Source organism: Ammospiza caudacuta, chromosome 23, assembly GCF_027887145.1.
Source record: "Ammospiza caudacuta isolate bAmmCau1 chromosome 23, bAmmCau1.pri, whole genome shotgun sequence".
Classification (NCBI taxonomy): Eukaryota; Metazoa; Chordata; class Aves; order Passeriformes; family Passerellidae; genus Ammospiza; species Ammospiza caudacuta.
The window spans coordinates 8,308,560-8,329,733 of NC_080615.1; the positions used below are offsets into that span (position 1 = coordinate 8,308,560).

The 21,174-nt window shown below is 56.8% G+C and overlaps 1 protein-coding gene across 1 annotated transcript in view; it reads left to right on the forward strand.

Moving 5' to 3' along the window:
- Positions 1 to 21,174, forward strand: part of DSCAML1 (DS cell adhesion molecule like 1) — a 99,078-nt gene that overhangs the window by 75,536 nt on the left and 2,368 nt on the right. The window contains exons 9-32 of the mRNA XM_058819076.1: positions 2,897 to 3,175; positions 3,383 to 3,502; positions 3,641 to 3,817; positions 8,266 to 8,465; positions 8,741 to 8,837; positions 8,950 to 9,078; positions 9,458 to 9,625; positions 9,769 to 9,839; positions 10,705 to 10,945; positions 11,834 to 11,980; positions 12,054 to 12,209; positions 12,751 to 12,890; positions 14,070 to 14,223; positions 14,476 to 14,593; positions 14,682 to 14,845; positions 15,035 to 15,133; positions 16,752 to 16,940; positions 17,591 to 17,878; positions 17,963 to 18,118; positions 18,229 to 18,259; positions 18,593 to 18,711; positions 18,837 to 18,989; positions 19,181 to 19,375; positions 19,756 to 20,067. Coding sequence (XP_058675059.1) covers positions 2,897 to 3,175; positions 3,383 to 3,502; positions 3,641 to 3,817; positions 8,266 to 8,465; positions 8,741 to 8,837; positions 8,950 to 9,078; positions 9,458 to 9,625; positions 9,769 to 9,839; positions 10,705 to 10,945; positions 11,834 to 11,980; positions 12,054 to 12,209; positions 12,751 to 12,890; positions 14,070 to 14,223; positions 14,476 to 14,593; positions 14,682 to 14,845; positions 15,035 to 15,133; positions 16,752 to 16,940; positions 17,591 to 17,878; positions 17,963 to 18,118; positions 18,229 to 18,259; positions 18,593 to 18,711; positions 18,837 to 18,989; positions 19,181 to 19,375; positions 19,756 to 20,067 — 3,903 coding nt within the window. The remainder of the gene's footprint in view (positions 1 to 2,896; positions 3,176 to 3,382; positions 3,503 to 3,640; positions 3,818 to 8,265; positions 8,466 to 8,740; positions 8,838 to 8,949; positions 9,079 to 9,457; positions 9,626 to 9,768; positions 9,840 to 10,704; positions 10,946 to 11,833; positions 11,981 to 12,053; positions 12,210 to 12,750; positions 12,891 to 14,069; positions 14,224 to 14,475; positions 14,594 to 14,681; positions 14,846 to 15,034; positions 15,134 to 16,751; positions 16,941 to 17,590; positions 17,879 to 17,962; positions 18,119 to 18,228; positions 18,260 to 18,592; positions 18,712 to 18,836; positions 18,990 to 19,180; positions 19,376 to 19,755; positions 20,068 to 21,174) is intronic.

Below are 21,174 nucleotides of genomic sequence, written 5' to 3' on the forward strand. Positions count from 1 at the left end.
GAGCACCTGCATGGCCAGGTGGTGGCTGTGCTCTGTGGTCACCAGGTGTGGCAGCTCAGTCCTCGGGAGCTGGCTTGGCTACCTGGTCCTGCCAGCTGCCAGCAGCTGCCCCGAGCACGCCGTATCCATTTCCCCTTACAAGTGATGGAGCAAGGACTTATGGTGTAAACATAACGTATTAAAACATCTAACCTTTGCTTGGATCACCTTCACCGATGTTTTTCTGTGTGTGCTAGCTTTTAAAAAAATAATACTCTCGGTCTTCCGAGCGCACAGAACATCTTAAAAGCTTCTCCGGGCCATCAATTATTCAGCCCCATTGAGGGAGCTATCAGTCCTAATGAATTGAGCCGGATGCATTCCCTCCCAGTGACTGGCTGAGATTGCGCTGGGAGCTCCCGGATCTCCCCTCCTCGGGAGTTGTGGGGTCGGCTCCGCCCGTCGCCAGCTCGGTGTTGGCAGTAAATCATTCAGACAAACACGGCGGCGCTGGGGACAGAGCCGGCCAATTGTCATCCTGCCTCTCACCCAGCGGGGGATTCGTGCGCTGGATTTACTCTGATCCCCCTCCCTCCCCTCCCAGCCACCATTTTCTTATTAGGAATCAGGTTAGCGAGAGAGAGCATCAAGCTGATTAGAGATGCTACCACTTGATTAGCTAATGCTCTTCTCCCAGGCTCCCAAAGGGGAGAGGAGGCTGTGGGTAACCTGTCTGAGGGGGTGCAGGGAGGTCTTCTTGCCCCTGGGGTCTGCAGGGCTTGGCCAGCCCTGCTTTTCTCACGTCGAATAAATCCCCATCCATGTGGAGCCCCAGAGCTTGGAAAGAGGCCAGAGATGTTGGTCTTGTCTTGAGACAGGCAGGGCTGATGTGGGGACATCATCTCAGGGTGTTTGTGAGCCCTTAAATTATGGCATTCACTAGGAGGTGCCCTCAGAGGGTGCAGGATGCTGAAGTTCAGCTCAGGATTTGTGTGTCCTGGGAAGGAATGCTGCTGAGTCCTTCCCAGAGTGGATTTACTGCCTTGATTAGTGGCTGGTGACGGGCTGAGGAAGGTGAGCAGGATGGTGCAGCACGGGCCAGACGTCTTCATTCCCCTGCTGGAGATTTACACCCATTCCCACTGGCTGAGCTCCTCGTTTCCTCTGCCCCTGGATAAAAGGCCTGTGGAAGAGAATAGCAAAGGCCCTAGCAGAGAGTCAGGGAGTGAATAAACATAACTGTGTAGCACAAGGAGCGCGGGCTGGCGTGGAGCACCATAAAGCTTTAACAGCCCCAAGTGCCTGGTCACCACGTGAAATGGCACCAGTGAGTTATGCAGCTCCTTCCAATCTCACAGTAAAAGCTTTACAGTTCCCTCTGGCACTGCTCCCCCCAGGAACGGGGACGTGCAGCCCTGTTCATGAGGCCTCATCCCCATCTCGTGCTGAGGGAAGCTCCTGCCCAGGTGTAGCTGCTGCTTGGCCAGGGATCCCAGGATCCCGGTTTCAAACCTCCCTGCTCTGCTCCCCAGGGCTTTGCTAGTCAGGGATGCTGCTGGGGCCTCTTCCCTGCACTTCCCCAGCAGCACAATCCAAAATCCAGCCTCCTCCAAGGTGCCCCGACAGCTCCTTCTTCCTGCAGACATCTTTGAAGGTTTTAATTAATCCCCTGTGTGTTGGTGCTGTCCTGGGGCTCTCACACAGCCCTGCTCAGGTGGATGCAGAGTTTTGGGGAGCACGGGGCTGACACAGTGCCAGGGCACTGTGGGGTGATGCTTCACCCCATGGGAAGGCAGAGGCTGCTCACAGAGTCACCTCTGCATTGGAGCTGCTGGGATGGGCTCTGTGGTGGCACCGTGAGCAGGGTGCTCCAGGCTGTGGGCAGATGAGAGCCTTGGAGCTCTGGAGAAAGGAGAATCACGGTGGGAAGCGATCTGGGAAGGAAAGGGGAGTTGTGAGCTCTGTTTGTGGGAAGCTGGAGAAGGGAGAGCAGCTGGAGGGGCGTGTTTGGGGAGGCGTGGTCCACAAGCCCATCCCCGCTCTGCACTAGACTGCAGTGCATTCCCAATTAATTATTCATTAATTATGGAAAACAGGCAGTGCTGGCTCCATGACTGTGGCAGCTCGAGCCACGTTGCTGTCACAGGCAGAGGGACAGGCCAGCCCTGCCCGTACCTGCCTGCCCATGGCAGTGGCTCCCACCTGGGGCACAGTGACAGCACAGTGACACTCCTGCCGTGCTCTGGACCAGGCAGCAGTGATACCTCAGTGACAGGATGGGCTCAGGGTGGAAGTGGGAGCCCAGGGAAGTGCGTGGGGGTCCAGGGAACTGCCCCTGCTCCCTGCTCCCTGCTGCTGAAGGGACAATTGGCAGGCTGCTAATTTAATTATGGAGACTGCAGAACGAGGATCTCATCTACCAGGTGCTGAGCCTTGTTAAGCTAATTGTCTCCCTCTCTCCTCTTTCTTCCCCCTCCTACATTGCCAGAGATGCTGCTGCAGTTGCCTAATTAAGTTATCAGAAAGATAATGGCTGGTTCTGAATCCAGCACCTTTAAGAAAAGCATCCATCTAATGAAGGCTTTTCTGGGAGTGGATAAATGCTGAGGTGGAATTTCGGGGGCCACGTGCTGGGGGTGGCCGGGGCTTTCCCCACTGCAGGGTCAGCGTTTCTCCATCCCACTCTCAGCAGGGTAGCTCTGCCAGGTGGGAGAAATCTCCCTGCTGTTCTCTGCTGGATGGCACCTCCTGCTGTCCCCTGGCCTTGTTCTGGTGGAATCAAAGCCTGTCTCGGTTTCTGGGCTGCTTCTCCTCCCGGGACAGCATCTTCCCCAAGCCCCTTCTGCAGCCCATCCCCACTCGAGGAAGGCTTTCCTGGGATGGGCTCTCCAGCATCCCCCTCCTCTCCCCTCGACAGTCCCTCCTCTGATCCAGCCCTTCGAGTTCCCGCCAGCCTCCATCGGACAGCTCCTCTACATCCCCTGCGTGGTGTCCTCGGGGGACATGCCCATCCACATCACCTGGAGGAAGGACGGGCACGTCATCCTCTCTGGCTCCGGGGTCACCATCGAGAGCAAGGAGTTCATGAGCTCCCTGCAGATCTCCAGCGTGTCCCTCAAGCACAACGGGAACTACACCTGCATCGCCAGCAACGACGCTGCCACCGTCAGCCGGGAGCGGCAGCTCATCGTGCGGGGTGAGCCCACATCCCACATCCCCACATCCCACCTGGTGCTGCTGGGAGAGGGAGGGCAGCACAGCAGCAGCAGGGGGAGTTCGGGAGGGTGAGGAGCAAGGCTGAGCTGGGAATCGATGCCATCCCCATGCTCACAGGCAGTGGGGAGCTGTAGGGATCTGATGGGGATTTTCCTGCAGTGACCGTCCTTCCTCCCAAACTCCGCAGTGCCTCCTCGCTTTGTGGTCCAGCCCAACAACCAAGATGGCATTTATGGGAAAGCTGGGGTGCTGAACTGCTCCGTTGATGGGTACCCCCCTCCCAAAGTCATGTGGAAGCACGCTAAAGGTAGGGATGGGTCATGGCAACGTGTGGGGATGTCAGTGCACGCTGGGGAGAGTCCCTCGGGCATGGCCACCCCAGCTCCGAGCCCCGTGAGTGCTGCTCTGCCTCAGCTGAGCTCTGTGCCTCTGTGTCCCCTCCTAGGAAGCGGCAACCCCCAGCAGTACCATCCCATCCCCCTGACGGGCCGCATCCAGATCCTGCCCAACAGCTCCCTGCTCATCCGCCACGTGCTGGAGGAGGACATCGGCTACTACCTCTGCCAGGCCAGCAACGGCGTGGGCACCGACATCAGCAAGTCCATGTTCCTCACCGTCAAGAGTAGGTACCCAGGGCTGTGCCACGGGGCATCCTCAGGGCACAGGGACCTGCTCAGGTCACAGCAGTGACCTGGGGAACAGAGATGGGCACAGTGAGGGTGGCTGTGGGACACGGGGTCACCAGCAGAGCCTGGTCTGGCACTGCCTCCCTCTCTGTTCTGAGGGCTCCAACCACACCCGCCGTGCTCCAGCCCCGGCCCCACGCATCCCCACGATCAATGCAGGGCACGGGAGGGCATCGATTCCTCCCCTCCAGGGACCCGCTTCCCTTTTGCTATTAAACACACTTTGTCTTTAATAAAACCAGGCAATCAATCTACATCATCCAGGAGGAAAGGAAATAGCTGGGCTGCTTTGACAGGGATGGGCTGGGAAGTGTTGTTAGACACCGTGTTTGAACTGTGTGTGTTATTGGATTGCTCTCCCGTTGCTATCAGCAGAATGTATAATTGCCAGCTCCCTGTTAGTCATTGGGCTCGTTGCTGCTGGGAGCATTCAAACCTCCAAAAGGAGGTGGTGGAGGAAGTCCAGAGCAGGGAGTCTAGAGCAATTACCCTCACTCCTGGGGTCAGGATTGGGCTCAGGAGGACTAAACTTTGCCTTGACCATGCTGGGAATGAGGCAGTGAGCACGCTGTGCCAGAGGGGATGGAGGCTGCTGGTGAAGCCATAAGAGCCACCATCCCCTGCTTGCCCATCCAGGGTGCTGTGGGCAGAGGGGACGTGCAGCCCTCTCTGGTCACCACCAAGCCCTGGCCTCCCTCCCCAGCCTGCTGCTTCCTTCCCTGACGCCAGCAGCTGTTTCTCTCAGGGGCTTCTCCCCTCCCCACGCAGCCTCTGCCTTCCCAGGTTCCCGCTCCCCTGGCTGTCAGCTGTTTAATTTATCCCTGCGACTGATGAATCAAACCCAGCCACTTCAAACAAGGCACTTCAATGAGTGCAGGTACAAAGTCGAGGCGATTAATCCCGAGCGAGCATGCCAAGCCTGGGAGCCCGGGCTGGTGCCGTGTCCCTGCTAGCTCCTGTAATTGCATCCCAGGACAGGTTGCTTGCTGACTTGAATAGCACATAACCTTATTATGCGAGTGCTTTTGCATCTCCCGGAGCCCTCGGAGCCCTCGCTGCCTTTGAAAAGGTTTGGATGAATAGGTACACCAAGCACCACAGCCAATTAAGCGTTAGATGGGCTCTTTGTTTTGTTTCATTTTGGGGGTTTTGTTTGTTTAGCGAAATGTCAGCCCAATTAAAGGGAGATCAGCACTGGCTTTCCCTGAAAGTCAGGCCACTGCGGACTGAGTTAAATGAGAGTTAATCAGAGCCCAAACAAAGCGTGCTGGCGGTCAGCAGGGGAGAGGGCAGTGCCACAGCCAGCTGGTGTCACACGTCCCCTGCCCTGGCACCACGGCCAGGGTGAGCTGGGACAGCCAGGTGACACACTGGGTGTGTGCCTGAGCGTGCTTGAGTTCGCTGGGCTGGGCAGAGCCAGCAGCAGCTGGGTGATGCTTTTGTCAGGGGGTGGTGGGTGTGAAAAGCCACCAGATTTGCTTGGGAATGTCACCCATGGGGTTGAGGCTTTCCTGTCCCTGGGTGCCAGGGCCTCTGGGCTCCCACAGCATGGCAGCCTGTCCTTCCTTCCCTGCTTTGGGAGGGAACTCACCAGCACCCAGAAGGTGAGGAGTGGAAGGTGAGGAGTGCTGGAATATCTGAGCGTGTGCCCGGGGGCACAGCAGGCTGGGCTGGGCGCAGGTGAGGAGCCCAGCAGTGTGTGATAAATGCCATTTAGCACATGGCTGCACACCTGCCCGGGTGTCAGCAGCGTGTGGGATGGGCACAGTCGCATCTCCTGGGGGTCCTGCCTGCTGTGCCAGGGCAGCAGCACCCTGGGCACTGGGGAGGGGGCTCCTCTGCCCTCTCCGTGCCAGCACCTCGGTGCCAGGGGTCCAGCCAGGGGGCAGATAGAGGGGTCTCTGTCCGTGGTCGTGGCACAGCCCTCTTTGGAAGTTCGCTGCCACACAGCGCGAGCATAACTGATTGCTTCCATGCAATTTGAATTAATCTCATGCTTCAGGTGAAACTCAGCTAATCAGTGTAGAAAGGAAGCTGAGACGGGTGCAATCAAATTAACATCACAGAGCCAGCTCCAAACAAGAAAGAGGGGGGCGAGGAAGGCAGGCACAGCCCTTGTCACCCTTGTCACTGTTCTCATTCAGTTGTCACCAGCGCTCTGCCAAGCGGCTCGTGCCCCAGCCGGGTGTGGGATGGCAGCGTGCTCTGGCTGTTGGCTCCCTTTGTTCCCAGGCTTGTCTCTGCCCAGAGAGGGGCACCAAGTCTCGTTGTGGCCTTGTTAACAAGGCCATGGGCACCAAGAGAGGCTGAATTGGAGGGTGTGCCCTGGTGGGCGCAGATTGGAGGGCACAGGAGGCATTGGAGGTGAGCTCTCCTCGAAGGAAGCCTGTCTGCCCAGAGTGAGCTGTGTCTGATGCCACATTATTGATGCCCTGCACCCAGGAAGGGATCACAGACTGGTCAGGAGCAGCCCCCAGCCACCCATGGATGTCCCTGCAGCCGGTCCCAAGCAATGCGGTCCCTCTGCAAGCTGCAGAGCTGCTGCAGGGCAGGTGTTAGGCACCAGTGCCCAATCTGTGCTATCCTCACAGCTGCTTGGGGTTTTCTGGGGGTTTGTTGTGATCTTTTCCTGCTCTGGACTACGTGCAGCTCCCGTGGGACCCTGGCAATTGAGAGAAGTTGATATGTTTACATCCAAGGAGCTGCTTTTAATCAAACATCAATAAGTGCATTTCAGCGAAGCAGAGCCTGAAACAGAGCTCCTCTCCCGGGGCCTCTGCTCTCTGCTGGGAAGGGGCCGGTGCAGCCAAGGCTGCTGCAGCCCTGAGGGGCTGTCCTGCCCCTTTGGCCCCACAGCCTCACACCCTCTGCTGCAGCACTGGGCTGAATGAGGGCTGGGTGCAGGGACCACATCGCCATGTCCCTGTTTGACAAATAGCAGGGTGGCCCCTCGATGGTTTTCCATGGCAGGAGAAGGGGACAGTGGGCAGGAACCTGGCAAGGCGTGCCAGGACAGGGTGCTGAGCCCCTCCTGCAGCTGTGTGTGCCCTTGTGCTGTGCTGGGCAGTCAGCCCTGCCCTGGGGAAAGTGCAAGAGCCCCTGGTTGTCCCTGTGCTCCTCACCCCATGGGACATGGGAGGCTGGGCTGGGACAGTCCTAACCCTCACCCTAACCTAAACCTAACTCTAACCCTAACCCTTCCCAGGCCTGCCTCTGCCCTGCTGTGTCCCTGACCCGGGGCTGAGGCAGGCAGAGGTGTCAGAGCACTGGGGATGGGACAGGGCACAGTTTGGAGAAGTCTTGGGCTGCTTTTTGTGCCCCTTGGTGGCCCAGGCTATTCTGCCACAACATCCCTGCTCTTTGCCATCCCCTGCCAGCTCAGAGTGTCGTGCTCCCCTTGGGACAGGATTGTCACACGGGCACCAAGCTGGGCACTGCACTGTCCTGCACCCCACAAACTCCAGCAGCTCAGGAGGAAAGGTTTCCTTTGCTGTTAATTGAATTACATTGCCACAGAAAGCCGAGGAGTCGTAGCTCATTAGAGCCTCTTGTGTCCCATTAGAACAGTGTGTGTTGCCTTTGCGGATTGTCATTATCATACATTACTGCAGGACTCAGCACTGCTGTTTGTTTATGCATTACATTTTTTTCTGCTTACCCAGCCTGCCCTCGGTCCCCCAGCCCGTTCCTCCTGTGTGCTGCCTGCACAGCCAGCCCACTGCCTGGCACTGGGGTGGCACAAAGAGCTCTTGGAGCAGGGAAGAGCCAGGCCAGGGATCAGTACAGCACTCTCACAGCCCAGATCAGCCATCCCCATCTGGGCTGCACCCACTGCTCAAGCACCGCTGGGTTCTGCACCCCTGCCAGGTGGTGAACACAGCACAGGGTGTCCCCACCAGCCCCATTTGTATATTGGGGTGGCTATGGAAAAAAACCTCATCTCTGGCATCTGCAATGCAAAGGCGGCCTTGCTGATGGGAAATCACACTCTGTATTCTGCCCAGGTTTATACGAGTGAATTATGCAAATCCGTGATGGAAAACATTCTTCCTCTCATCCTCGGGAGTGTAAAACCTTAGTCAATAATTCATACCCGCACGTCTCAGACTGGAGGCTTTCTCTTCATTATAGTGTGCACTTGGTTATTTGTCTTTCACGTTTTATTGTCTACCCCGGTGTAATGCTATGCATTATAAAATTTATCTGCTTCATTATTTTATGATCCTGAGCTGTATAATGCAGCGCGACGGTTCCGCTCGGGGCTGCACGGCCGCTCGGTGAGCGCCGCATCCTCGGCGGCTCGGTGGGCTCTGCGGGGCCCGGCAGCCACAGGTGGCACCTGCCCGTCCCCAGGGCACACGGGTGACGCTTTGCCTCCCCACAGTCCCAGCCATGATCACCTCCCACCCCAACACCACCATTGCCATCAAGGGCCAGACCAAGGAGCTGAACTGCACGGCGCGGGGCGAGCGGCCCATCATCATCCGCTGGGAGAAGGGGGACACCGTCATCGACCCCGACCGCAACATGCGCTACGCCATCACCACCAAGGACAACGGCGACGAGGTCATCTCCACCCTCAAGGTGAGGGCCGGGCGTCCTGCACCTGCCTGGGCTCCCAGGGGTCTCGCTGGGTGTGGGAGAGGAGAAGGGGAGGAGCAGGGAGGGTGTGGTGGTCCCCAGGAGTGTCACAGAGCTGGGCACTGCACTGAGCTCCCTGAGTAGCAAAGCTGAGCCCAGAGGGGAGTTAGGAGTGCAACTCCAGGGAGTGGCACTGTGGTGGGAGCAGGCAGGGATGGCAGGGCATGGTGCTGGGGCAGCTCAGTCTGAATTGGCTCCTCTCCCTGGAATGCTGGCAGCTGAAACCAGCCGACCGTGGGGACTCTGTCTTCTTCTCCTGCCACGCCATCAACTCCTATGGCGAGGACAGAGGCCTGATCCAGCTCACTGTCCAAGGTACTCCATCCCCCCTGCCTGAGCCCTGTGGTGCAAAGCCTTGCTGAGAGGGTCCCCCTGCTCCTGGGGGCCTCCTCTTCCTATGTCCCTAACCTGCCTGCGTGTCCCCAAGAGCCCCCTGACCCGCCGGAGCTGGAGATCCGCGAGGTGAAAGCCCGGAGTATGAATTTGCGGTGGACGCAGCGGTTCGACGGCAACAGCATCATCACTGGCTTTGATATCGAGTACAAGAACAAGTCAGGTAGGTGACAGTGATGTCCCCTCCCCGTGGCACAGTGGGGCTGGGGGCTGGCCTGCACAGGCAGGTGTGGGACTGCCCCGGTGGTGCCTCCAAGGGAATATTCTGCATCCCGGTTCCTTTGATGAAGAAAGGAGAGAGCAGCATTAATGAAATATGGTAATTTCTGTTGGATGGGAGCATTTGAAAGGGAATATTAAAAGAGACAATATTTGCAAAAAGTTGAACCCCAGCACACAACAGCGAGAGAGAGAAGCAGCACCTCTCCAGGGGTACCAGAGCTGGAGGTGCCTGGAGACCTCACCTGCTTGATCATGGCCCCCTCAGCACTGCAGGCCCTGCATGGGATTCAGGCTCTGACCCTTCTGCCTCACTCTTCCAGATTCCTGGGACTTTAAGCAGTCTACACGCAACATCTCCCCGACCATCAACCAGGCGAACATCGTGGACCTGCACCCCGCCTCGGTGTACAGCATCCGCATGTACTCCTTCAACAAGATCGGGCGCAGCGAGCCCAGCAAGGAGCTCACCATCAGCACCGAGGAAGCAGGTGCCTCCCTGGGCTCCTGGCGTGGCTGCTGGGGATGGTGGGCAGGGGGAAGAGGGGAAGCTGGCTTAGGTACAGCCAGGGGATTTCCTGGTGAGGAGCTCCTGAACCTTCTCAATGTGCTGGTTTGTGTTCATCTCTCTCAGCTCCTGATGGTCCTCCAATGGATGTCACCTTGCAGCCCATCACCTCCCAGAGCATCCAGGTCACCTGGAAGGTGAGTGAGGTTGGGATGCTGTCTGGGCTTTTTTTGGCTATGGGGGCTTGGCCAAATGCTGCCCCAGCTTGTCCTGAGACCCAGTATGTCACCAGTGTCACAGGAATCAGGAAGAATTCTCCAGGAAAAAAGAAAACTTGCAGGCTGGGCAAGCAGCTCACTTTATTGCTCAGGGCTCTTATCAATCATGTTTTACAACAAGCTCATTATCTCATAGAGTGTCCGTGGGGGACCATGGGGCAGAGAGGATAAATATGTAAAAACTCAGGTGCCGGGTTGCAAAGTGTTTGAGCAGAGATCAATAAAACTTAGAATCAGATTTATTTTCCAAAGCTGCCTAATGAAAAATAAAATTGATTATAAAGTTAGGACTTGGGAATGAACTGCTAAGTCAATAAATTTAGGGTTCCAACTTCTCCCCCCACCTCCCCTTAAGCACTGAAAAACAGATTAATGAAAAGTAAGATTCACTTGAAAGATAAGTCACTTCGTTTTAGGAGTATTTCAGCAAGATGGATCGCCCTGGCATTGTAACATAAATTTGCAATCAACCCTATTGATTTGTTAATGCTTCAGAGAAATATTGTTAAGATTGATCTCAATCTGGCCTCTCAGGCTGCCAGAATTGGGATTTCTGCTGCTCCAGCTGGGGACTGGTGCTGTCCAGGCAGCACTTTCCTCTCTGGTGGCTCTGAGGACCCTCTGGACCTTTTTTATCGCTATTTTGCCACTCAGTGAAAAATGGGGAGGAAAAACAACTTGAAAGCTTTGAGAAAAGCCCCTGGAGAGGGGTGGTTGGGGCACGGAGCCCTGTGAACCTCCCAGCCCTGTAACACCGCTCCATCCTGCCCTCACTGTCCCCCAGGCCCCGAAGAAGGAGCTGCAGAACGGGGTGATCCGTGGCTACCAGATCGGCTACCGGGAGAACAGCCCGGGCAGCAACGGGCAGTACAGCATCGTGGAGATGAAGGCCACGGGCGACAGCGAGGTCTACACGCTGGACAACCTCAAGAAGTTTGCGCAGTACGGGGTGGTGGTGCAGGCGTTCAACCGCGCGGGCACGGGGCCCTCGTCCAGCGAGATCAACGCCACCACGCTGGAGGATGGTAAGGATGGCCCAGGGACCAAACCAGGTCCAGGTCCCACCTGGGAACCTTCAGTGATGCCCATCCCATCACGCAGGTCGGGGGGGGTGACTGTGCGCCCTCACAGCTCCCTGGAAGGGATCAGGAGCACAGCACTCTCAGGACACCGTGGCGCTAAGTCTGTGGCACAGCTAAAGGGTGCAAGGTGGATTTTGGCACTGCTGAAGTGCCAGGCAGGTTTCCATCTGGGACGCAGTCACTGATGGCCTTGGTCGTTTTAAAAACAATGAGGAAAAAGTTTTGCAGTGCGTTTGCTCAGCAGTTTTTCATACTTAATTAAGGCTCTCGTTAGCCTGTCAAACCGCGATTGTTTCCTGGCTGCATTAGCACTCCTCCCGGGGTATTCAAGGGCCCCTGTTTTAGCAATAGTGTCTTTTCCATAATTATATTACCTTCATTTTGTTCAAACGGACTATCTGTATTAGTTTATTATACTCCGTCCCTAATTACATGGTGCTTATATTTTTGCACCTAAGTAATATGAAACAATAATCATTTTCAAAGAGGATCGTTACGGTGATGTATTATCATTTAAATGCTCATAAAAATTAGAGTTACCTCTTGCGGGGCAATGGGATCTAATTACCTCGCATCCAGCCAGCTCTCCCACTCTCCCCTCGCTGGAAGCATCCTCCCTGTCACCACCAGCACAGGGTTCACAGGCACCTCACTGGCCTAGAAGGAAAAATTGGATGTTGGAGGCAGAGCCCTGCTGGGCAGGACTGGCTGAGGGCTTCCAGCAGCCCAGCAGGTTCTGTGTGGGTGCAGTCAGAGTGGCTGTGTGGGACCCAGCTCCTTCAGCCTGGCATCTCCATCCTCCTGCTGATTGTCCTCCTCATCCGTCCCCAGTTCCCAGCCAGCCCCCCGAGAACGTGCGGGCCATCTCCATCACGTCAGACGTGGCGGTGATCTCCTGGTCGGAGCCCCCGCGCAGCACCCTCAACGGGGTGCTCAAGGGCTACCGGGTCATCTTCTGGTCCCTCTACATGGACGGAGGTGAGCACACCTGGGGAGGGGGTGGCACAGGGGACCTGGGGGCCTCAGGGGCTGACAGACCCTTCTCCTGCAGAGTGGGGCGAGATGCAGAACATCACGACCACGCGGGAGCGAGTGGAGCTGCGGGGCATGGAGAAATTCACCAACTACAGCGTGCAGGTGCTGGCCTACACCCAGGCAGGCGATGGTGTCCGCAGCAGCGTGCTCTACATCCAGACCAAGGAGGACAGTAAGTGCCTCTGCCACCCGCTCGGGCCCAAGGGCTGGAGAGGCTGCTGGGGCACAGGGGAAACCCCCGGTGTACAGCCATGGGCAGGGCATTTCCCTTTCCCTTTCCTTCCTTTTCCTTAAGTGCTGATATTTAAATATTTACACCCCGCCTGCCCTACTTTAATGCCATTAGCTCTCTAGCAGAGCATCCCTGGGCCTGTGTCCTAGGAAGTGCCAGATGCTGGGAGGGAGGCGCAGCTGGGCAGGGTACGGCTGACAGATTAAGGAGATGGCCATTAAAAGCCAATCATGATTTCTAAAGCAGAGCTTGGGCTGCAATTAACCCTCCTGCCTCTGGCTCACACGGGGAGCAGAGCCACCCGTGGAGAGGCGTCGTGCAGGCAGACCTGTCCCTGCCTGTGTGTGACACCACCATCGCAGCTGCTTCCCTGGCTGTGGCAGGGATGCCAGCCCCACAGCAGGCTGCTGCCACATCTCCCAGCTGGGCAGAGACCTTGGAGACCTCCCGGCACTGGCTCTGCCACGCTCTCCCTCCTCAGTTCCAGGTCCCCCGGCTGGGATCAAGGCTGTGCCGTCCTCTGCCAGCAGCGTGGTGGTGTCGTGGCTGCCGCCGGCCAAGCCCAACGGCATCATTCGGAAGTACACCATCTTCTGCTCCAGCCCTGGCTCGGGGCAGCCGGTACGGGATGGGAGCAGGGCTGGGAATGGCCACGGTGTGCCAGGGAATGCTGGGCTGGCCAAGCAGGAGCGGCAGGGAGAGCTGATGCCAGGCAGCAGCCGCAGCAAAGACCTCTTGGGGTGCACTGCGGAATTGTCCAAGGGCATCCATGGGCACTGTGCAGCAGGGATTGGTCCCATTGTCTCTCTGTTCCCATTCTCTGGCATCTGCCCCGCTCAGTTGCCAGCTCCAGAGGGGGAAACATGCCAGCAGCTGACCAAAAATGAAATAGAAATCCAACCTGGCCCCATCCCTCCTTGGTGAGGAAGAGGTTGATGGGAGGTCTGCAGACTAGTGCTTATCAAAAGCTCCTTCTCAAACTCATTTCACTATCTGAGCCTCTGGTTTCCAGGGCAACATAATCTTTTCATCAAAGCAACTGGTAAAACCGCTGGGATCCGATATTGTTTTCTTGGCATCTTGTCAAAACTGTCATTTGGGTAAAAAAAAATTATGTATACTATACAATATTCATATAGGTGTGTCTGCTTTGGGGTACATCACATCCATGTTCCTGCAAGGGCACACGTGTGCCGACAGTGAGCACACAGGTACCTGCCAGGTCATGTTTTAATGGACCCATCCTGTGCCAAGGGGTTGTGGAGCCCATTCCTGCCTGTTGCTGGCATGGTGGCACAGCTGGGTGGCAGTCCTTGCCCTCGTGGCATTCTTGGGGCAGGGTGACTTTGTCCCTGCTATGATGGGGACTGTCCCCGGTGCTTGCACACAGCCAGCCCTGTCTGCAGGGCCACCACAGGAGCAGGCGATGCAGTGACCCCACATGGGTTTTGGGGACCCCTTTGCCTCTCATGGGTTTGGGCCATCCCAGTTGGGGTTGGCTCCAGGCTGGCACTGCTGCAGCTCGGTGGTGCCAGGGCAGAATCCTTTCCCGGGAGCAGGGATGCTCAGCCATCTGCTCCTGGGCTGCAGCCCGGCTCCCTGGAGGAATCACGACACCAGCCGGCTCTCCCCGGCATTGAGGGGTGTGAGCGGAGCCGAGCTGCTGCTGCTGCTCAGGATAAACCCGCGAGGGGCTGCGGGGTCTGGGATAAACCCGCGAGGGGCTGCGGGGTCTGTGCCGAGGCCATGGGCTGAGGGTCTCACAGAAGCTTCCCCTGCTCCCGTGTCCCTCCTCCACAGGCTCCCAGCGAGTACGAGACCAGCCCGGACCAGCTCTTCTACCGCATCGCCCACCTGAACCGGGGCCAGCAGTACCTGCTCTGGGTGGCCGCCGTCACCTCCGCCGGCCGCGGCAACATCAGCGAGAAGGTCACCATCGAGCCTGCGGGCAAAGGTACAGCCTGAGGGGCTGCCAGCCTGGGGGGCACCCCTGCTCCTGTGCCCTGCCCTATGGCCTGCAGGGAGTGATGGCTGGGTGACCCCAGGGCAGAGGAGGGGCAGCACTGGGGTCCCGAGTCTCTTTACACCTCGGAGAATCTGTAAACCTAGGGGGAATCTGTACACTTTGAGGGGGTCTGTACACCTCAGGGGGGTCTGTACACCTCGGGGGCCAGGCCCCCAGGCTGACCTCCTCCTTGCCCCCAAGCCCCTGCCAAGATCATCTCCTTCGGAGGCACCGTCACCACGCCGTGGATGAAGGATGTGAGGCTGCCCTGCAACTCCGTCGGGGAGCCCGTCCCCGCCATCAAGTGGACCAAGGACAGGTATGGAGGGGGCTGCCAGCCATGCTGGGGGCTGGTGCCAGCCCTGGCCGTGCCACACACACTGATGTGCCCCCTGTCCCCCTGGCAGCGAGGACTCTGCCATCCCGGTGACGGTGGACGGGCACCGCCTGATCCAGGCCAACGGGACGCTGGTGCTGCGCTCGGTGAAGGCTGAGGACTCTGGATACTACACCTGCACTGCCACCAACACCTGGGGCTTCGACACCATCATCATCAACCTGCTGGTGCAAGGTGAGGGCTCCACGTCCGTGCTGCCCTGCACGGACACGCTTCATCCCCACTGCCCAGTGCCGGGCTCTGTCCTGCACCAGGGGCTCCTGCTGGCCCAGGCATGAGTGCAAGGTGTCCTTGGCATTTCTGGGGGCACAGTGTAGGGCACTCTGCATGTGGGAGGTGCTCATGGCTTTCCCTCCTCCCTAGTGCCCCCAGACCAGCCCCGCCTGACCGTCTCCAAGACCTCGGCATCATCCATCACGCTGGCCTGGATCCCTGGGGACAATGGGGGCAGCTCCATCCGAGGTAGGGCTGCTGTGGGTGATGGGGCTGCTGCCAGCTGTTCATCCCAGAGCCACGACTGGTTCCATTCTCGTGGAACATGTTTGCAGGCACACTGTGCCATGTTTTTGTATCTGCACCTCTCCAAAATGCCTCAGAAGTGCTCCACAGCAAGGCTAATGCCTCTGAGCTCTGAGCAGGGGCTGCCAGCCCCGATGAGGGGTTTGTCAGGTGTTTTGGACTAGCTGCAGGGACTGATGCAGCTAAAGAATCCACATCGCTGGGTGCTAAGGTGGTGGTGGCCAGGGCCAGCCCCAGAGCTGCTCCGTGTCTCCTGGCATTGGTGCCACTCTGAACCCACCAGAGCAGGAGCTGTCCCACATCCCTGACAGGCTGGGGGCTCTGGGAGGGCTCCAGGAGCATCCCAGCTTTCCCAAGTCTCCTTTCTGCTCTGATTCATCTCATGAATTATAGGATGAAACAGCTGCGTGCGGAGGGGGGAGCGGGGAGCGAGGAAGGAGACCTCGCTTACAATTAATTAAAAGCATGAAAGTAATTACAAGCAAATCTCCCCAGCCAGCAGCCTTTCACTCCAGCGGACTCTGTTGATAAATTTGGTTATAATTGGATTAGAAATATTAAAAACACACCGCATGTACAAAATAAATAAATAAGCAGTGGCAGGCACCAGGGTGGGTGGTGTGGGGGTGCCAGGGCTGGTGTTGACACTGCTGGCAATCACATGCCCACGGCTTTGGGAAGCTCCTGGTGTCACCATCCACAGGGAATCCTCGGTGGTGGGAAGGTGTGAGCAGTGTCCCCACTGCTCTGCCCGAGCTGGAGCTGGGTGTTCACAGAGCTCCTTCACCTGAACCCTCTGGCATTGCCACGGTGGTAACTGGGTGGTGTTGGCACCGGGGCCATCCTGCCAGCCCTGCCTTGTGCAGCTCATTATGCACACAGCAAGGCAGGAAGCCTGCTCTTCCCTGCTATTTTTATTTGAGAATTGGCCAGAATTGCAGAAATAGCCAAATCTATCAGTGCACCAGGAAAGTTTGGTCAGCACAGCTGGGCAGCAAGGATGTGCTGTCCCAAGATGCCCCAATGCCCTTGGGGCTGTCCCTGTGTCCCCTGCTGTCCCAGGAATCCCAGCCATCTCCAGGTGCCTTGTTGATGGCAGTGTAACAGGTTTGCTCATCCAGGACACAGTGTGCTTCCTAATACTCCTCATCACGGGAGAGGAGGCGGTCTGCAATGACAGAAGCAACTTCCCTGCAGCCTCCCGAGGGAGCTGCTTAATTCCGGCTTTCCCTTAATAGCCTCGCACCAGTCAATCACAGCGTGTGGAAATGAGCAGTGGGGCCATCCTGGGCGTGCTGGGGGCAGGCGAGGTGTGACCAGGGGCGCTGGCAGAGCTCTCAGGAGATTCTGGGTGTGCCCACACTCCTGCCTGGCTCTGTGTGATGGGCACAGCAGACAGGTTCCACCACGGCTCATGAGCACAGAGCAGTGCAGGAATTGGTGTGTGATGGGTGGCCTGGCACTGCAAAGCTGTGCTGGATGTGGGCACAAGCTTTGTGCCAGCCATAACCCCTTCCCCTCACCCACGTGCCCAGAGGTGATCCCCTCCTTGCTCCCACAGGCTTCGTGCTCCAGTACTCGGTGGACAACAGCGAGGAGTGGAAGGACGTGTTCATCAGCTCCTCGGAGCGCTCCTTCAAGCTGGAGAGCCTCAAGTGTGGCACATGGTACAAGGTGAAGCTGGCAGCCAAGAACAGCGTGGGCGCCGGCCGCATCAGCGAGATCATCGAGGCCAAGACCCACGGCAGGGGTGAGCCTGGCCCCTGGTGTCCCTGCCCTGGTGTCCCTGGGTCCCCTCCCCACCCTCCTGACAGCTCCTGTCCCGCAGAGCCTATCGCCAGCTCGAGGCTATTTACAAATCACAAACAGGACGGGACTGCTGTGGAAGTGCCTTGAGCTGTTTATTTGAGCATCAGTCTCATTACATGGTTATGGCAATGGGAAGATGCCAGCAGCTCACATCTCAGGCAGCAGACCAAGAACTCAATGTTACAACTCCCTTTATGAGTTTTTTGACCAATCACACAAAGCAAAAGCACATTGACAGTAGTTCTATCCAACCACTATAAGCACACCTACCTTTGGTTAAAACAATGCTTGCTTATTTTGAATACAGTACCTACTTGTAAGCCTTAAAACACCATGCACACAGCTCCATTATTAAGCTTCAAACTTCCTAATATCTTGCTAGATAAACTTTTCTGTAGCTTAGGGAGTTATTCTAGACAAGCCTTAATACACAGACCATTGTTCTATTTGCCCTCGCTTTTCTACTTTTTGAACAGTTTTTCTGCTGACCTATCTCATGGCTGCTGCTTAGCTCTAATCACAGTTCTGCTGTCTCTGAGGCCTGCCTTTTGCAGCTTTCCCAAAACCCTCTTATTTTGTGGCTTCCCACAGAGCCCTCCTTCAGCAAGGACCAGCACCTCTTCACGCACATCAACTCCACGCACGCCAGGCTGAACCTGCAGGGCTGGAGCAGCGGGGGCTGCCCCATCACTGCCATCGTGCTGGAGTACCGGCCCAAGGGCAACTGGGTGTGGCAGAGCCTTCGCACCAACAGCTCCAGCGAGGTGTTCCTCACCGAGCTGCGCGAGGCCACCTGGTACGAGCTGCGCATGAAGGCCTGCAACAGCGCCGGCTGCGGCAACGAGACCGCGCAGTTCGCCACGCTGGACTACGACGGCAGTGAGTGGGGACACGGGCTGGGGGATTGACACCAGAGAGAGGGCATGGCATGCTGAGTGCCCACCCGCCCCTGCTGTGCCCTAGGCACCATCCCCCCGATCAAGTCTGCCCAAGGGGAAGGGGATGACGTGAAGAAGCTCTTCACCATCGCCTGCCCCGTGATCCTGGCCACGCTGGGAGTGGCCCTGCTCTTCATCATCCGCAAGAAGAGGAAGGAGAAGCGGCTGAAGAGGCTTCGAGGTGAGATGGGGTTCAGAGGCACAGCACATGGGACCCCAGATTGTGTTCCTCATTGTGCCCTAAACTGCTCCCTTACAAAAAAATTCTTGATTTTTGTGTCTCCTGCACAGATGCGAAGAGTTTGGCAGAAATGCTGATCAGGTGAGTGTCATACCTGCCTGTGGCTGGGACTGGGTGGGCAGGCAGGGAATAGGTGGTGCTGGGGCTGGTCGTGGCTGCTTTTAAGCCCGGGTACAGCCCTCACTCAGTTTCAGACCTTCTCACGCGCACACCTGTGAGGGTTGTGGCAGTGACTCTGTGGCACAGCAGCCCAGTGCTGCTGGCTGCTCCTGCCTGCCCGAGGGTCTCACACCCACACTGGAGCTTGCCAGGGCAGAGCTGAGCCCCGGGTGGGCTGGCTGGTGGCAATCCCCAGCCCGCGGCAGGCTGGAGCCGCCGGTAATGGGCGGGCCTGCGTCCCCTCTCACCTCACAGCAAGAATAACCGCAGCTTTGACACGCCGGTGAAGGGGCCCCCGCAGGGCCCCCGCCTGCACATCGACATCCCGCGCGTGCAGCTCCTCATCGAGGACAAGGAGGGCATCAAGCAGCTGGGTAAGCACAGGCAAAGCTGCCATCCCCTGTTCCCCAGAGTGCTGGGCTCCCATGGATGGACTGTGGGCCAGCAGGTGCCTACAGTGCCTGGCCAGGGAGATCTGAGCTCCATTTCCCTCGCACAGGGGATGACAAAGCCACGATCCCGGTGACCGACACGGAGTTCAGCCAGGCAGTGAACCCCCAGAGCTTCTGCACGGGCGTCTCTCTGCATCACCCAGCCCTGATCCAGAACACGGGGCCCCTCATCGACATGTCCGACATCCGCCCCGGCACCAGTGAGTGTGTGGGGCCGGGCTGGCTGTGCTGGGGCTGTACACATGGGGCAGGGGTGGGGTAATGTCCTCCAGCAGTGGCTGTGCCCAAAGGCAGCTGCTGGGGTGGTAAAAGGGATAAGCTGTGCTCCAGGGAGAGGGGACAGCATGCTGGGTGTAAGGGACTCACCGTGACTGTCACCCTTGTGCCACAGACCCCGTGTCGAGGAAGAGTGTGAAGTCTGCGCACAGCACCCGTAACCGCTACTCCAGCCAGTGGACACTCACCAAGTGCCAGGCGTCCACCCCTGCACGGACCCTCACCTCGGACTGGAGGACAGTGGGCTCCCAGCATGGCATCACAGTCACTGAGAGTGACAGCTACAGCGCCAGCCTCTCGCAGGACACAGGTATGCAGGGCCACTGCCTCCCTGGCGGCAATCTGCTGCTTTGGGGCGCACAGAGAGCCCAAACTGTGAGCTCAGGGTGACTGCAGAACTTATCAGTGGGGTTGTGGAGCCATGACTTGGTTCTACAGGGTGATGCCCAGCTATGGGAACGGATAGAACCATTAAAAACCAAAGCTGGAAGGCTTGGAAGGGACATTATTGCTCATCTTGTTCCACCCTTCCACTAGACCGGGTTGCTCTATATCCCGTCCAACCTGCCCTTGAAGGTGGCCAGGTATACCCCAGCAGGGACAGCCTGGGCATTCCCATGACCTGGACAAAGCCATTCCCGTGCCACCGTGGGAGAGCCCACAGGTGGGTGACACGTCCTCTCCCCACAGACAAGGGGCGGAACAGCATGGTGTCCACGGAGAGCGCCTCGTCCACCTACGAGGAGCTGGCGCGCGCCTACGAGCACGCCAAGCTGGAGGAGCAGCTGCAGCACGCCAAGTTCGAGATCACCGAGTGCTTCATCTCCGACAGCTCCTCGGACCAGATGACCACGGGCACCACGGACAACGCCGACAGCATGACCTCCATGAGCACGCCGTCCGAGCCCGGCATCTGCCGCTTCACCGCCTCCCCGCCCAAGCCCCAGGACAGCGAGCGGGGCAAGGGCGTGGCCGTGCCCATCCCGCACCGCGCCAGCAAGAGTAGGTTCCCGTGGGATCTCTGGGGGTTCCTGCCCTTCCTCAGCGCCCCAGAGCTTCCCAAAATCCTTGGGAGCCCTTCCCAGTCCTGTATTCCTCTGCATTCTTGGTGTTTCTCCCTGTGCTGTAATGGTCTTTCTCTGCTGCTTGATATTGTTCCCCATTTCTTGGTATTTCACCCTTTTGTTGGCATTCCATCCATTCCTTGGTATTCCACCCATTCTCTGGTATTTTTTTGCCCAATTCCTTGATATTTCTCTCCATTCTTTAGTATTCCTTCCCATGCCTTAGTACTTTTTCCCCTGTATTTCTGTTCCTTCCCATTTTTCAGTATTCCTTCCTATTTCATAGCATTCCTTACTGTTTTTTCCACATCCCTCGATATTTCCCCATGGTTTTTTTTTTAATTATTCCTTCTCATTTTTAGTATCCCTGGCTATTCTTTACTATTCCTTCCCATTCTTGAGAATTCCTTCCTGTTTGTTGGCATCCTTACTGTTCTGTCCTCGTTCATTGATATTTTTCATTATTTTTTTGGGTTTTTTTAGTGTTCTTTTCTATTCTTTGGTGTTCCATCCCATTTTTCAGTATCCCTGGCTATTCTTTACTCTTCCTTCCCCTTCCTTAATATTCATTACCATTTACTAATATCCATCAGTATTCCTTGTTATTCCCCCCTCATTTTTCGGCACTGCCCCAGACCCTCAGTACATTCCCCATTTTTTGGTGTTCTCAGTATTTCCCTGCCTTGTTTTTAGTATTTTTCAGTGTGTATCAGTATTTTTCCCCTTGCTTTAGTGTTCATCAGCATTCCTTTGTATTCCTCAGTATTTCTCCCCTACCCTTAGTGCTAGAACCCTGACAATCTCCCACCCCCATGAGTTTTATTACCTCAAAATAGAGCAACACTTGGAAGATATATAAAAAATACATAGGTAGGAATTGATAGTTAATTTATTTACTGATTATATAACACACAATATAATGGGATCATCTTTCTCCTCAAATTAGACCACATATTTTTATGGCATAGTTTAAGTAGCACAGAGTATATTAGGTGTAACACTGTTGTAACCTTAAAAAAAAGGAATTTACAGAACCTATAATAAA